The 13,642-nt window shown below is 34.0% G+C and overlaps 1 protein-coding gene across 1 annotated transcript in view; it reads left to right on the forward strand.

Annotated features, from left to right (window-relative positions):
• Nucleotides 1-13,642, forward strand: part of CanA1 (Calcineurin A1) — an 80,871-nt gene that overhangs the window by 39,711 nt on the left and 27,518 nt on the right. Inside the window, exons 3-4 of the mRNA XM_017605801.1 lie at nt 12,990-13,318; nt 13,474-13,585. Coding sequence (XP_017461290.1) covers nt 12,990-13,318; nt 13,474-13,585 — 441 coding nt within the window. The remainder of the gene's footprint in view (nt 1-12,989; nt 13,319-13,473; nt 13,586-13,642) is intronic.

Here is a 13,642-nt window from a genome sequence, read left to right on the forward strand (position 1 = left end):
GCTTATTTTTAGACCAAAAGACATATTTTTGAGCCCGGCAAACTGTATAATTAAAAAAATAGTTAAAATAACGAACGGTCTAATGTACAAATGTTTATAATATATAAAAAAAAAGGCCGCTGTGGTGTAGTGGTTGGTAGTGGTACAATGGCCCCGTTCGCCACAAATCGGAGTAGAAGCTCGTCCAAACACTAACATATGTGTAAGCGCCAATCTATTAGTATTATAATCTGTGGCCGGCTAGTAGTTGGGATATGTAATAATTTACATCATCGTATTTTCCATTCTTGAACTCTTGGTATTAGTTTTGCTGTCCACATTCCTCTTTTTTCTGCATGCCAACGTTCTTGCCAAAGGGCCTGTATTTGCTCTTCTAGTTTTTGCACACTGGCGAGGCCTTGTCTTGTTTCAATCTCCACTTTATTATTCGTTTTTTAGCCGCTAGATCTATGGGTAGGATTCCACTTGTGACTAGAATCGCTGCTTCACATACAGTGCGGTAAGCTGACGCCACTCCAAGAGCAGCTGTACGCTGCACTGAAGATAGTATTCTCATCCTTTCTTCTACTGCCGTGCGTCCAGATTTTACTGCTATAGAGAAGGATTGTCGAAGCTATGTCCATTAGGTTTTCTTTTGCTCTGTTTTGGTCCTTCAATGTTTGCCATCAGTTTACATACTGAGGGAAATAATGCATACTAAAAATGAATACTTTATATTTGATTATCGTTTAAAAATGTTCGAATTTAATGAGGCCTATTCTTGTTTTCGTACGAATCGAAAATTTGAAATTTTTGTATAGAGAATGATAGGAAAATTTCGTGATTTTCGATTCGTATGAAAACAAGAATATGCCCCAATATTTTCATACAAAATTTATTACGCACGTATTTAGCTGTTCACATCTGAGTATATATATGAGTGTACATACGCAGCCCAAGCATGCAGAGCGCCGCTCTGAGAGCGGTAACAACCAGTGTTGCCGCGAATAATTTTTAGCGGTAGCCAAATTCCGTTAAAAAAAGGCTAAAAAAGAGCTAAAAAAAGTCGTTGTGGCTGAAAATGGTAGCTAAATTTTTTTTTACTTCCATATACATACATAAGAATACGCGCAAACATTTTCAATAAGTAATGGTATAGAAAATCACTGAACTCTAGAAAAAAGCGCATATTTTATCCAACCAAAAACCTTTTTGTATAAAAGGGGAGATATACGACACCAACTTGCTGGCTCCATCAAGTGATTGTACCGTCAGGCTCGAATTATATAACTTACCAGCCTGCTGGTACAACACTTATTCCTTTACAAATGAGGTCGAGGAAAGATCAAAATAATTAGAGCCGAAATTTCATAATTTTTCTACCATTTTGTTAAACATTTTTTTTTTTAATTCAAAACAACAATATCGTGAACTTATTCTTCCACAAACACGGGTTTGGCCCATATAGTGCAAGAAATTTCCGCCACAATACTTTACTTAGAAATCATCATAAAGCTTTCAAATAGTTATTGAAGTCGCGCCAGCAGCTTGTACAATCACACCACAAGAACATGTACGGTCAATTGACTTGATGGGCCATTTAACAAATTAAGCATATTAAGGGCCGTAAACTTATCTATTTTAAACTATAGTTAAATGGTTAATAGATAAGTTAACAGCCCTACAAATGTATGTATGTATAAAATCGTTAGGAACATACAATACATATATCGCTGGCTTAGTTCGCAAACGTGCTAAGTCCATTTTCTTTTAATTTTCAGGGGGGACAAAAAACCGTCTAACTTTTTTTGTTGTCAATATTTTTATAATCTGTAAATGCAGTTTTATTCCTTAGCTCGTCTTGTTTTAGTACCAATAATCGGCCAATTTCAAAATAAAGCTGTTGCAGACTTATAGGCTCTTTTAGGACTTACCACATTTTCTCTTTAAGATTTTAGTTTTTTAATGTGGACTTAGCACATTTTCTATCAACCTTTTTTCCATTATTTTTTATTGTTAAAAGATTTAATCGTTTATTTTAAATACATTTTATTGTTTTAAAATGAATTATAACCTAATACAGTTTTATTTCATTGCTATTAACAAAAATAACCATTTTAAGTCGTAAATTTATGTAGCATTTATAAAAGAAAATAATTAAAAGCAAGTAAAGAGGTATAAGTTTGGGCGAAACCGAACTTTATATACCCGGCGCAGGTATCAAATACTGTCGTAAGTGTTGGGATTGCGCCTGCTCATACCGATATTTCCGATGGGAAAAAGAAAAAAAACAACACGTTTTGTGCAAAAGAATATTTTTTAATGAAAAAGTAGATTGCGAAGAAGGAAACAAAAGGAAGAATAAATGTACAAAGCAAGAAAGAAATGTCAAAAGATCAATGTAATAATAATAATATGTGTGTTGCCAGATCGACATATCGTATTGAAGAATATTGATTATATCAACAGTAATCAGGGGCGTTTTTTCCCGATTTCAAACGTTTTCGATAATATCCTGAGTTAAACTCAATGAAATAATTGAACCACGTTTAGTAGAAATCGCTAAAGTGGCTACCGAAATACGCCTTGTAGTCATAAAGTGGGCGGTGTCACGCAGTCTTATTTATTGTTAAGAGATTGTTGTAAGTATTAACTTGGAGTAAATTAGCGTCTTCAGTTATTGAAATATCAGAGTTTCCGTGTTTCTAAAATTGACCGTTAGATATACGGGAAGCGAATGTAATTTTGGTCCGATTTGAATAATTTTCAACGAATTGCTTTTCCGTACCAAGTTTATTAAGTGCACCGAGTTTGGTAGAAATTGATAAATCGGTTACCGAGTTACACATTTGTGGTCATAAGTGGGCGGCGCCATGCCCATTATCCAAAAATGTATCATAATCTAATTTTCTGCTGAGTGGTTATCGCGATCATCGATTTTAAGTGAATTAGATTTTCAACAGATTTCTTAGCTAGACCCTAAATAAGGCTCGTACCGAGTTTGGTGAATGGGCTACTGAGATGCAGCATTTCATAATAGGTGGGCGGGGTCACGCCCATTTTCCAAAAATTGCACAATAATATTTTTTACAAAAATTCTACTTCACGTACTAATTTTGAACAATTTGCATCCAATATTTACTGAAATATCGTAGTTTTTGCAACTTTACAAAATACCTTTATATCGGAAATAGGCGTGGTTACATTCCGATTCGCCCACTTTTAATACCAACTTACCTTGGATAAAGGGCAACCTACATACCAAATTTCGTTGAGATACCTCGAGTTATCGTGTACACGGACAGACGTGTATATATTATTTTTTGATTTTTTTGGACTTAGCACATTTGCGTACCAATGCATAACAACAAGTAAAAACGACATTACGGTAATTTTATTTTTTGGTAATGATGTATTTTCAGTTATGCTATCTTACTCCATCAAAATCTCAATTTACATAAAAAGTGGACTTAGCACGTTTGAGAACTAAGTCAACGATATGTATATATGTATGTCAGTCTTTCTTAGTTTAAAAATTCATCACTTACGTAAATGAAAAAAATAGATCAAATTAAGCGTACTATACAACTTTTTCAAGCCAAGTATGAAGGGCTAAAAAAAGGGCTAGGGGAAATTTAAAATTTATGTGTCCAAAAAAAGTATGTGGTAGCTAAATCTAGCCACCAAATGGCTAAAACGGCAACACTGGTGACAGCACACACATTCATACATAGTACATGTTTATCCATCCCTGCAGAAAACAAGTAAGAAAGTCTAAGTTCGGGCGGAGCCGAACATTAAATACCCGGCGCAAGTAGTTATTAAATATATGTTTTCCACCTTTCCGAAAGCTACCGCTACATGATAAGCCGGGGTGCGAAATATTGCAGTTTCAAGCATTTCTGAAATTTACCGTTATATAAAAAGCGGCCGTAATTTTAGTCCGATTTCAATAATTTTCAACGTTTTGCTTTTAAGTGGCAAGCACAATAACCACACCGAGTTTGGTACAAATTGGTGGAACGGTTACCGATATACATATATGTGATCACAAGTGGGCGGTGCTACGCCCATTTTCCAAAATTTTGTCATAAACGTATTTCTTGGTAAAGAATTGTTGCAATCATCAATTTTGAATAAATTAGCTTCAATATTTACTGATTTATCGAAGATTTTGTATTTCTCGAAATTACCGTTATATGGGATGTGGGCGTGGTTATTGTCCGATTTTANGTCTATATCTATCTCGATTCGTTTTGCCTGTTACAAACAACCGTTATGTGAACAAAGTTATAATACCCTTGTGCACAAGTGCGCTCGGGTATAAAAAATTATCAATTGATAAAAAATAACCCACTTGTAGTTACCATTTTTGCGGGATTTCAATAAAATATATAACTTGTAGTTGGCTACAAAATGCTAACTTGAAACAAGTGGACATGTAATGCAGGGGTAATGAAGGAGATTGTTTTCTTTAAACGCGTTTCTTTTTAAATATCCTGCACTTCGCCAATACGTTTTCGAATTGAGGACAAATAAGAGGAAGATCGAAGTTCCATATTATCATTTTGAAGTCTGACGGAGTGGAATTGGTCCCATAGCAGAATATGAAAAAATAAAAAATAAAAAAAAATTTTTTTTTTTATATTGATATTTTATGTCCAAAAGTAGTTAATTACAAGTTAGTTACATCAAATGCAGAGGTAACCACCCTTGACTAAATCTAATGCAGAGGTAACAACCCTTGACTATTTCGCGGCCATCGCCATAAAAATATAGTTAGCTTTCATCAAAAAAAATATACAGATAATTGACTTTTAGCTCCTTCCTAATCAACTTAAAGTCAGCTTATAGTTAGATTTATTTCCTGCAGGGATACAAATCGCGTCGTGTGGTGTTGATGGATATTCAACATTTGAAAGCAAACTTATATGTCTGGGTGTAGCGAGTGCGCAAAGATGCATGCCACAATTTGTTGATATTCAGAGATGGTCAGGGTTCGAATTCCACTGCAGGCAACATGCAAGTTAAATATTTTTTTTTTAAGTTTATGTCTTGATTATTCACTTCACGGATGCGTTTTTAGAACGAACGCGGTCATTTTAATATGCGCGGTATTGAATTGAATATTTACCAATATACGGTACTTTCGTTGACGTTTAGAGTAAGATCAATTACGTTTCTATATGATATTAATACTTTTTTCCCTCAGTGTAGCAATACATTACAAACGTCATAAATACAAATACACATCATGCATAAAATTAACAAAGAAATTGTCCGTTACACAAAAGCTTGGAAAATTTAGAAAAATACATTATTTTTACCTTCCTTTTATTAGCTCGGGATGTAACTATGTAATGTGATGCGTCAAAAAGTTGCAGCGATTTATATTCTCAAGTTACATACCTGATGACAGTACGAATGGCAATTATAATAGGGAGGTTTTAGTTTTTAAACTATAATTTTATTATACCGGTATATTTACAGTTATTAGCAAATAAATCATTTTGATAAGACATTTCGTTTCTTAAATTTTGAAAGTTTTCCAAGCTATCATATTTCATTTCGGGTTTTGTTTGACTACATGCCCGGCAAAATCTCTTTGAAGTAAAACATTGTACATACCCTCAAACAGAATTAACTGCCAAATTATCACCACCATTTGAACCCAAAACAAATTTAATTTGTTTAATGTATTTTTCAGAGCGAATTTCAACACCACTTTCCAAATATACTTTTGTTTTCTTCAACAACAGGGCTCTTACACGATATGTATTTGCATATGTAAATGCTACTGTTTTGCATATTATCGTACTTTTTTTTTAATTTGAACACAAAGGTGCCTTTATACTTTGTTGTTTTAAATAAATATGGCTGTAGTTTTTATTAATAAAACTACGTTTTATTACTAGTTGATATAACAAACTCAATATTCTTAAGAAATGGACAGAACTAAGTATATTTTAGCTCACAGGTAGTCTCTTAAGTCACCTACGCCTCTAAGACGCATGTTTGGGTTTTATGTAACTTTCAAGTAATTTGGGCTCTTAGGATTAATAGCTTACTCGTCATCAAATGATCAACTTTCAAATGATTTGCAAGAGCTTTGGGTGTAACAATTGTCTTGCGACATTTAAAGCAAACAACATTTTTTTGTTTTATTTAGAAATGACAATAAAGTTGTTGATTTCGAAGATTTTACATCTAAAGGGGTGCGTATGCCAATAAAATGTTGTGTAATATAAGCCTTTGTCCTTGGCACGCTAAAAGATATTTTAGTGAAAACAGTTGAAAAATTTGGAAGCATATGTCCAGGCTTTCTATAAATGAGTTAAACTTAAGTAGATTACCACCAAAATATACATAAAATGAGGACAGATCCGATTCATAGATACCTAGTACAATAATAAAGGGTAGAATTGTCAACCTAGATGAGTAGTACTTATTAAGAATACTGTTGAGTTTTCTCCAGTAGTCGTTTAATGTTATCAAATGAAGAGAAAACATACTATTGAGTCTGCTATTGTTGCTTTTTGTAACTTTTTCCTGATTCCTCCTAGAATCAGGCTCATGAGGGTAAAACAGCGCAGAGACTGGTAGCTAAATAATCTTGAGCGTCTAAAAATAAAAATAACCTCTGAACAAAGTTTTAAATTTGAAATTACGTGACGTAACAAAGTCAGCAAAGAAATCTGATCAAAAGTTTTAAATTTTGATTGATATTTTTCAAGGTACATTGAACAGGTAGTATCAGTAGAGCAGCTGATTTGATTTATTTTCAAATTATTTGGTCTCGAAAATGTCAAATATTTTTAATTTTTTCTCACAAAAATTCTGAATTGTTAAAATCCATTTGCATGTGAAACCTTTTTCCATACAAAACAAGCGATTGAATAGCAGCTTTTGGAACGTTCGCCCAACTCAGCAGCACGACCGCTGATTACTGGGCCTTGCAAAGGATGGATCAATGCTTCGAGAAGCAAACAAATTTACTAGGAAAGAAAGTTGCAACAATTTTTATTTTTTCCAATTTCAATTTTTTATTTTTTATAATTTTTTGTATTTCACATGGCACGCTTTGATTTAGAAGAAAAAATTCAGAACAGTTTTTGACACTTTCGATACCAGAAGCAACAACAAAATACACGCAAATGTTGTTTTTGCTCTACTGATACTACCTGTTTAATGTGCCTTGGATATTTTTGAAATTTTTGAATTTATACATTTTTTATATTTTTATTGATCTTTGTACCACGATTATTAGGAAAAATGGAAAAGCAGCAAAGTCTAAGCAATAGACGTTATAATTAGCTGCTATTTCGGAGATCACATCATCAGATTTCTTTTTCTACATAGACTTCAGCAGGGATCGAACCCGCATCATCGATGTGCAAAGTCAGAAGCGCTAACCACTGAGCTATGGACACCCCGTAAACTCTTGTTGCTAATTCATTTCCTTATTCAACCTACTATGTACTATCAAGAAGAAATTTCCGTTGGGATTCTCAATATAACCTTCCACCGTATACTTATAAATTTTCCTACACTTTCCAGCCGCAGGCAAATGCTTGGTACAATCTTTATATTTAAATTACTAACAGGCTCAGTTTCAAGTCCGCTTCTTCTTGGCGAAGTAAGCCTTAATGTTCCCTTCCGGGTATCAAGGCACTTTTGTCCCCTATTTCTGAAAGCTTGTAAAACTAATTTTGAATTGCACGACCCACTCCGTTGCTTATGCCAGGATTTTAACTCTCATTCAGGCACGTTTGATATATCAGATCCGCTTTTCAGCATTAAGAAATCGATACTGTCCTCTCTCAATAAATGAATCATTAAAATAAAGACATAAAATCGGCTGGTGAATTTTGTTCTGTAGCTGAACAGTTTTAGATCTCGACACTTAACAAACTCCTGCCTATCGTGACTCGGCGCAAAAATTTAAAATACTGGTTCCGTACGTCACGCTGACTGCGCCCCTCGTGCGGATGGGCGGCAATGGAGGGTAAAAACCGTTGGGATTATTATTAAAAGTGCAGCTGATTTGTCGCTATTTAACAACATTACAATAAATTGTTAATATTAAAATAAAATATTAATAAGCCACAATAAAATTGACAAATACATACATAGTTTAGGATGAGCCTGCCTAAAACTATACAATAAAGCAAATTAATGTATAGAATTAATAATTAAACTCCTGCGCAATTCCATGTAAACTGCCTAACCAGACATCCGATCGCCGCGCAAATAATTTCCCTCCTTTACTCTCATCGTTCGTGTCAAGTGTGAGTAAGCATAAACCAGTTTCTGCAAGCGTACGTAAACTACCGATCAAGACGCGTAGAGTATTTACTTTGCCTTCCGCAACTACTGCGAGTAATCGAATGCAACTCGGGCCAATATTACGATCGTCTAACACGCAACTATTCAGTTGATCAGAAGTACGCAACAACGCGTTCAGAAGGTGCAATCGCACCAGTTGCTGAGCTGTTGCGCTTTCTGAACGTGCGCAATGAAAATTCGTTTCTCTTGAAATCAGCCCAGCCAGAAAATATCCCGAAACTTATCCGAAAACGGAAACAATTTCGTATAAAAACCTGATGTTTCATCCGTTTTCCGATTCCGTTTTCGGACGTTTTTCAGATCCGAAAATGGAAACAATTTCGTATAAAAACCTGATGTTTCATCCGTTTTTCGATTCCGTTTTCGGACGTTTTTCAGATCAATTCTCCCACTAAAGTGTTCATCCGAAACGTATGTGCAGAAAACTATCGAAAATGGTTGTAAAACGGATACTTTTTCGTCTGTTTTCCTGAAATTTGTCTGATTCAATTTTTCGTTGAAAACGATTTTATTATGAACTTCACAGAAACTTTTTCATAGTTATAGGAAACCAAACAAAAAACAAATTTAAGATTCAGCAATTATTTCGATTAATAAATAATTTTAATGTGTCGCTTCTGACGGAATTCTAACCTGGAACCTCCTGAAAGCTAACAAATAATAGCTCACTTCTCTGCACACTCAGCTACTGGCGAATACGTATACATGTTTTCAAATGCTCAGTTTGAACAAATATTTTAAAATTATTGTTTTGAAATAATTTTCGGATACGAAAAATGAAAAAAATATATGGAAACCATTTTCTGAACGCTTCCGGATACGAAAAATGTACGAAAACTGCACTGCCGACAAAAAGTACGTTTCTCTGCTGGCTGGGAAGTTATATGGCTGCGTATGTATGTATGTACATATGTACATATTTAGAAATTTTTTTATTTGTAAAGGCTCTCAAGAAAAACCAAAAATTCATATANATAAATAAATAAAAACCACGCTGTTACCAACTGCATACCATATTTTTTTAGGAACATTTTGATTAAAAGGTTTGAAGTTTTGATGAAATTTCGATGAGTTTTAATAACTTTTACACAAAGTTTGAAATTTGAACTTGCATTGTTTTTGTTAGGTAATATATATATATATATATATAATTTTATATAATTATAAAATTATCAGCATTGAAGAGACAAAAGAAAATAGCCTAAACTTGTTAAAATCTCGTGCTCCTATTTATTTCTGCACCACGGTATCACTTGCCACAAAATTAAATGAAATACANTTTAGAAACGAGAAATAATACTTTCATAAAAATATAAGTACATACATAGGTTTAAAAAGCTGCTTGAATACAAAAGTTGTATGAAAATGTCACATTAAACAACTGTCTAAATCTACGTTAATTTTTATAAATAAGGCCGTAAACATTTCCTTACATCGTCAGTTTCGATATTCTATTTTTACTCTTTCAATTTCACTGACCAGCGCCGCAAACGATANGAAGAGACAAAAGAAAATAGCCTAAACTTGTTAAAATCTCGTGCTCCTATTTATTTCTGCACCACGGTATCACTTGCCACAAAATTAAATGAAATACAGTTTCACACTCATGTTTATTAATATTTTGTAAATATTTTTTTAGAAGTGTAGCTCATTTTATAACATAAATAATATAAAGGAAAATATCTATAAAACGGTATTTTTTATGAAACAGTTCAATAAAAAGTGATATGTTATTCGTTTTTTATATGACAGAAAACATATTAAAAAACTATTTTACGATTTTAGTTAGAATCCGAAGTGTATGAGTTTCTCTACGCAAAGCACTCACATTTGCGTATGCTTTATATAAATAAATATAAAGTACACACATGTGCCTGTGCTTGGACACACACAAATTAATAAAATAAGTTGCTTAATTTTTAAGAGATTTGGTAAATTTTTTTAACAATTTTGGTAAGCTTTATTTTTTGGCCGCGGCAACACAGGTTGCGTTCCAGATAACTTCGTGTGAAAACCTGTAAAACTGTCAAATAACAAAATTATTCTCTTGAAATAGAGGAGCGAGAGCGAAACAATAAAAGTCACCTGGAACGCGAAAAACCACTTTTCCTGTAACTACTTCCATTTTTTTTAATGTAAAATGCCATGGAGACGATCAAATATCTTTACCAACCGTCTCGCGTTATGCTTGACAAAAAGNAATAATAAAAACCACCAGTCACCGACTAACTCTCGCGCCGTGCAGTTGTGTCTAGCTAGCGTACCACAGTTGAGCGTGTTTGTGTTTCAGTGAGCAATTTAAACGTGTTTAGCGTTTCCCAATCTCAATATATAAATCATAAATTTATCCCCCCGTAAGTGTTAACCAAATNGCAATCACACATATGCAATGCTTGGTATATTTATTTGATTGTGTCCCTTGGCCCTTGGTTCTGTTTTTGTTTACAAATGCAACCCGGCCTATAGTTTGACACTTTCATGAACTTGCAGGAAGAAAAACTTCAGACTAAAACCTACAACTTCTGACTGAGAGAGAGAGCAAGTTACTCTTACAAAAGTGGTTTAACTTACAGGCTAACCTAATATTCACGCACGCCGCCAATTTATTGTCAAAAATTTCTCATGCACATGCAACTTGTATGAGATCAACCGAAATTGAACGGCGTGCGTATGAAGCTAACTCAATTTCCAATTTTTGTTCTGCGTGACATTTTGATTTGACGTTTCGCTCAATGAAATCAAATGCAAACGCATGCAAGTCAATTTCGGGTGACGCAAAAAAACAAATTCGACGGCATGCGTACCAAAACGCAAGCCGCGAATATTAGGTTAGCCTGTAACAGGGTTTTTGGCACCTGGCACGCTTTCCTGCAAATCGTGAATATCGTGAATATCGCGAGCACCTGGAACGTAACTATTATAAACTGTGGTTGCTTTTTCCAATTTTTTCATGTGAGCCAACTAAATACAATCAAGGGCACATTGCATCCACAATATTTTTTCATTAAAATCGGCCTCAAGCTCAATAAAATTGTTGATTATGCATAAATATACATATGTACATGTGAATGTAGTATACATAGTATATCGAGGGCTTATATTCAATACCCTTTAACTGTATGTTTCACAAAAAGTGCAATGTGATGTTAGAACCCATCTGGTACTTACCTGTCGTCACTGATGTTAATTCTGACTTTGCAATTGGATAGTAATCTTCTGTTAGGCGTTATACAAGGTCAGCATTAATATCACCGATGGTAGTTAAATCTTAGGTGGATTTTTATATCACAATCGAAAGGTGTTTATGTATTTTATTTGTCGAAAAACACTCTTTCGTAGAAATGGTATAGAGTTCTTGAAAATCAATATTTTTCTATCGGAAACCTCTCGTTCTCTGCAGGAGACTTCCAGTAATAATATCCAATGGTTTATTTAACCATTTTTTAATACTAAAGATTATTTATTGGTCCCCCGATTGTATTTTCTGGGGTTTTTGGCGAACCTATAAATAATATTTACCCAGGTATACATGGCGTCTATGTAACATTCTATGCTGCTCATATTTCATACAAAAAATCCTTGCGCATTTTTATTTCACCACTGATTCCTTTCTTATTTGTTCATCGATTTTCTTCCTTGAAAGCTTAATTTTTTAATGAAACTATCAGTCTAATGAAAGTGATGTGTATAAGGGTTATGAAGAATTTTGTTAGCTTTCATTTGCCGTACTTCATATTAAAATTGTTAGATTTGTTCGTAAGATATACGTGATTAACTCGAATCACTTTTTTCAGCTGAACAATGGCAAATTGCAAGTATGTATCTCGAAAACTTATTAATAAAAGAAATATATTGATTTTCGGACTCAACGAGCGATTCTGCGTAGGAAATGGATAGTGTCATACGGTGAACAAAAAATAAAAATAAAAAAATTTGTGATCCAGGGCTATTATTTTGCTTAACTAAAGTGCATATTATACATAAATATATAGTATGTATATTATACACAGTATATCGACCCCTTTGTGCAAAATTATCGTATGTTACAAAAACCAAATTTTACAAGAAAGTATTTTTTGTATTTTTCTCTGCTTTGGCTAGCACCAGCAATACCAAAGTTTAGATTTGCTGAGATAATTGAGAAATATAACTAAACGCAAGATTTTTTTTGTAGAAAGGTCTCTACATTATAATTTCTTAGCCCATATGATAATTTCGCCTACAAGAAAAAAAAATCATAGTCATATATGTACGATAAAATTTACAGTAAATTTTTGGGTGATACGTTATGGGTTGTAAAACAAAGTTGCATCAAAAAGTGAATTTCGTAAAAAATGTAACATACGATAATTTTGCGCAAAGGGGTCGATATGTACATATCGTCATCTGAAAAGCAAAAAGCCGTAACAACATCGTAAATGAAATGGAAAAAGTCGAGCCTAATATTTTAATTTTTTTCATAAAATGGTGCGGGGAGTTGTAATTCGATGAAATCGATCATATAAATCAAAAAGTGAATTTTGAATTTTTTATTAGATATGACTTTTCGCATTTTATCGATAATCATTTGTTACGTCTTTTTGCATTTCAGGTAACGATATATGTATGTAAACGTACACAGATATGTATATTTACATAATTATTATTTTTTTGTTTTACCAAAGATGTGCCACTTCCACCTGCCCACAAACTTACAATGGACGAAGTGTTCGATGCAAAGACGGGGAAGCCGAACTATGAAACAATGCGGGCACACTTCTTGCTCGAAGGGCGCATGGAGGAGGGTCCAGCGCTGCGCATCATAAATGAAGGAGCTACCTTATTGCGAGCGGAAAAAAATATGATTGATGTGGAGGCACCGGTGACAGTGTGCGGCGACATTCACGGTCAGTTTTTTGATCTAGTCAAATTATTCGAAGTTGGCGGGCCACCAGCTTCCACGCGGTATCTTTTTTTGGGTGACTATGTGGACAGAGGATATTTCAGCATTGAGGTATGTATGTACGCAAGTGCACATGTGCATACAAACACATACAGTTTTATACCATGCAAGTACACTGAGGTTGTTTATGTTAAAAAATACTGTTTTTAAACATTTTAACGATCATCTGAATACGCCGTCTCTCAATTTGACCTCCATATCTTCAGTGTGTGCTTTACTTGTGGGCGTTAAAGATTTGCTACCCGACGACACTGTCTTTGTTGCGCGGCAATCATGAATGCCGCCATCTAACAGAATATTTCACTTTTAAACAGGAATGTATGAGCATTATTTATGCCCTTAATGTATTTTGTTGTTATTCACTAATCTTTTTTG

Source organism: Rhagoletis zephyria, unplaced genomic scaffold, assembly GCF_001687245.7.
Source record: "Rhagoletis zephyria isolate East Lansing unplaced genomic scaffold, Rhagoletis_zephyria_1.1 Rzeph_scaffold_00156, whole genome shotgun sequence".
Lineage (NCBI taxonomy): Eukaryota > Metazoa > Arthropoda > Insecta > Diptera > Tephritidae > Rhagoletis > Rhagoletis zephyria.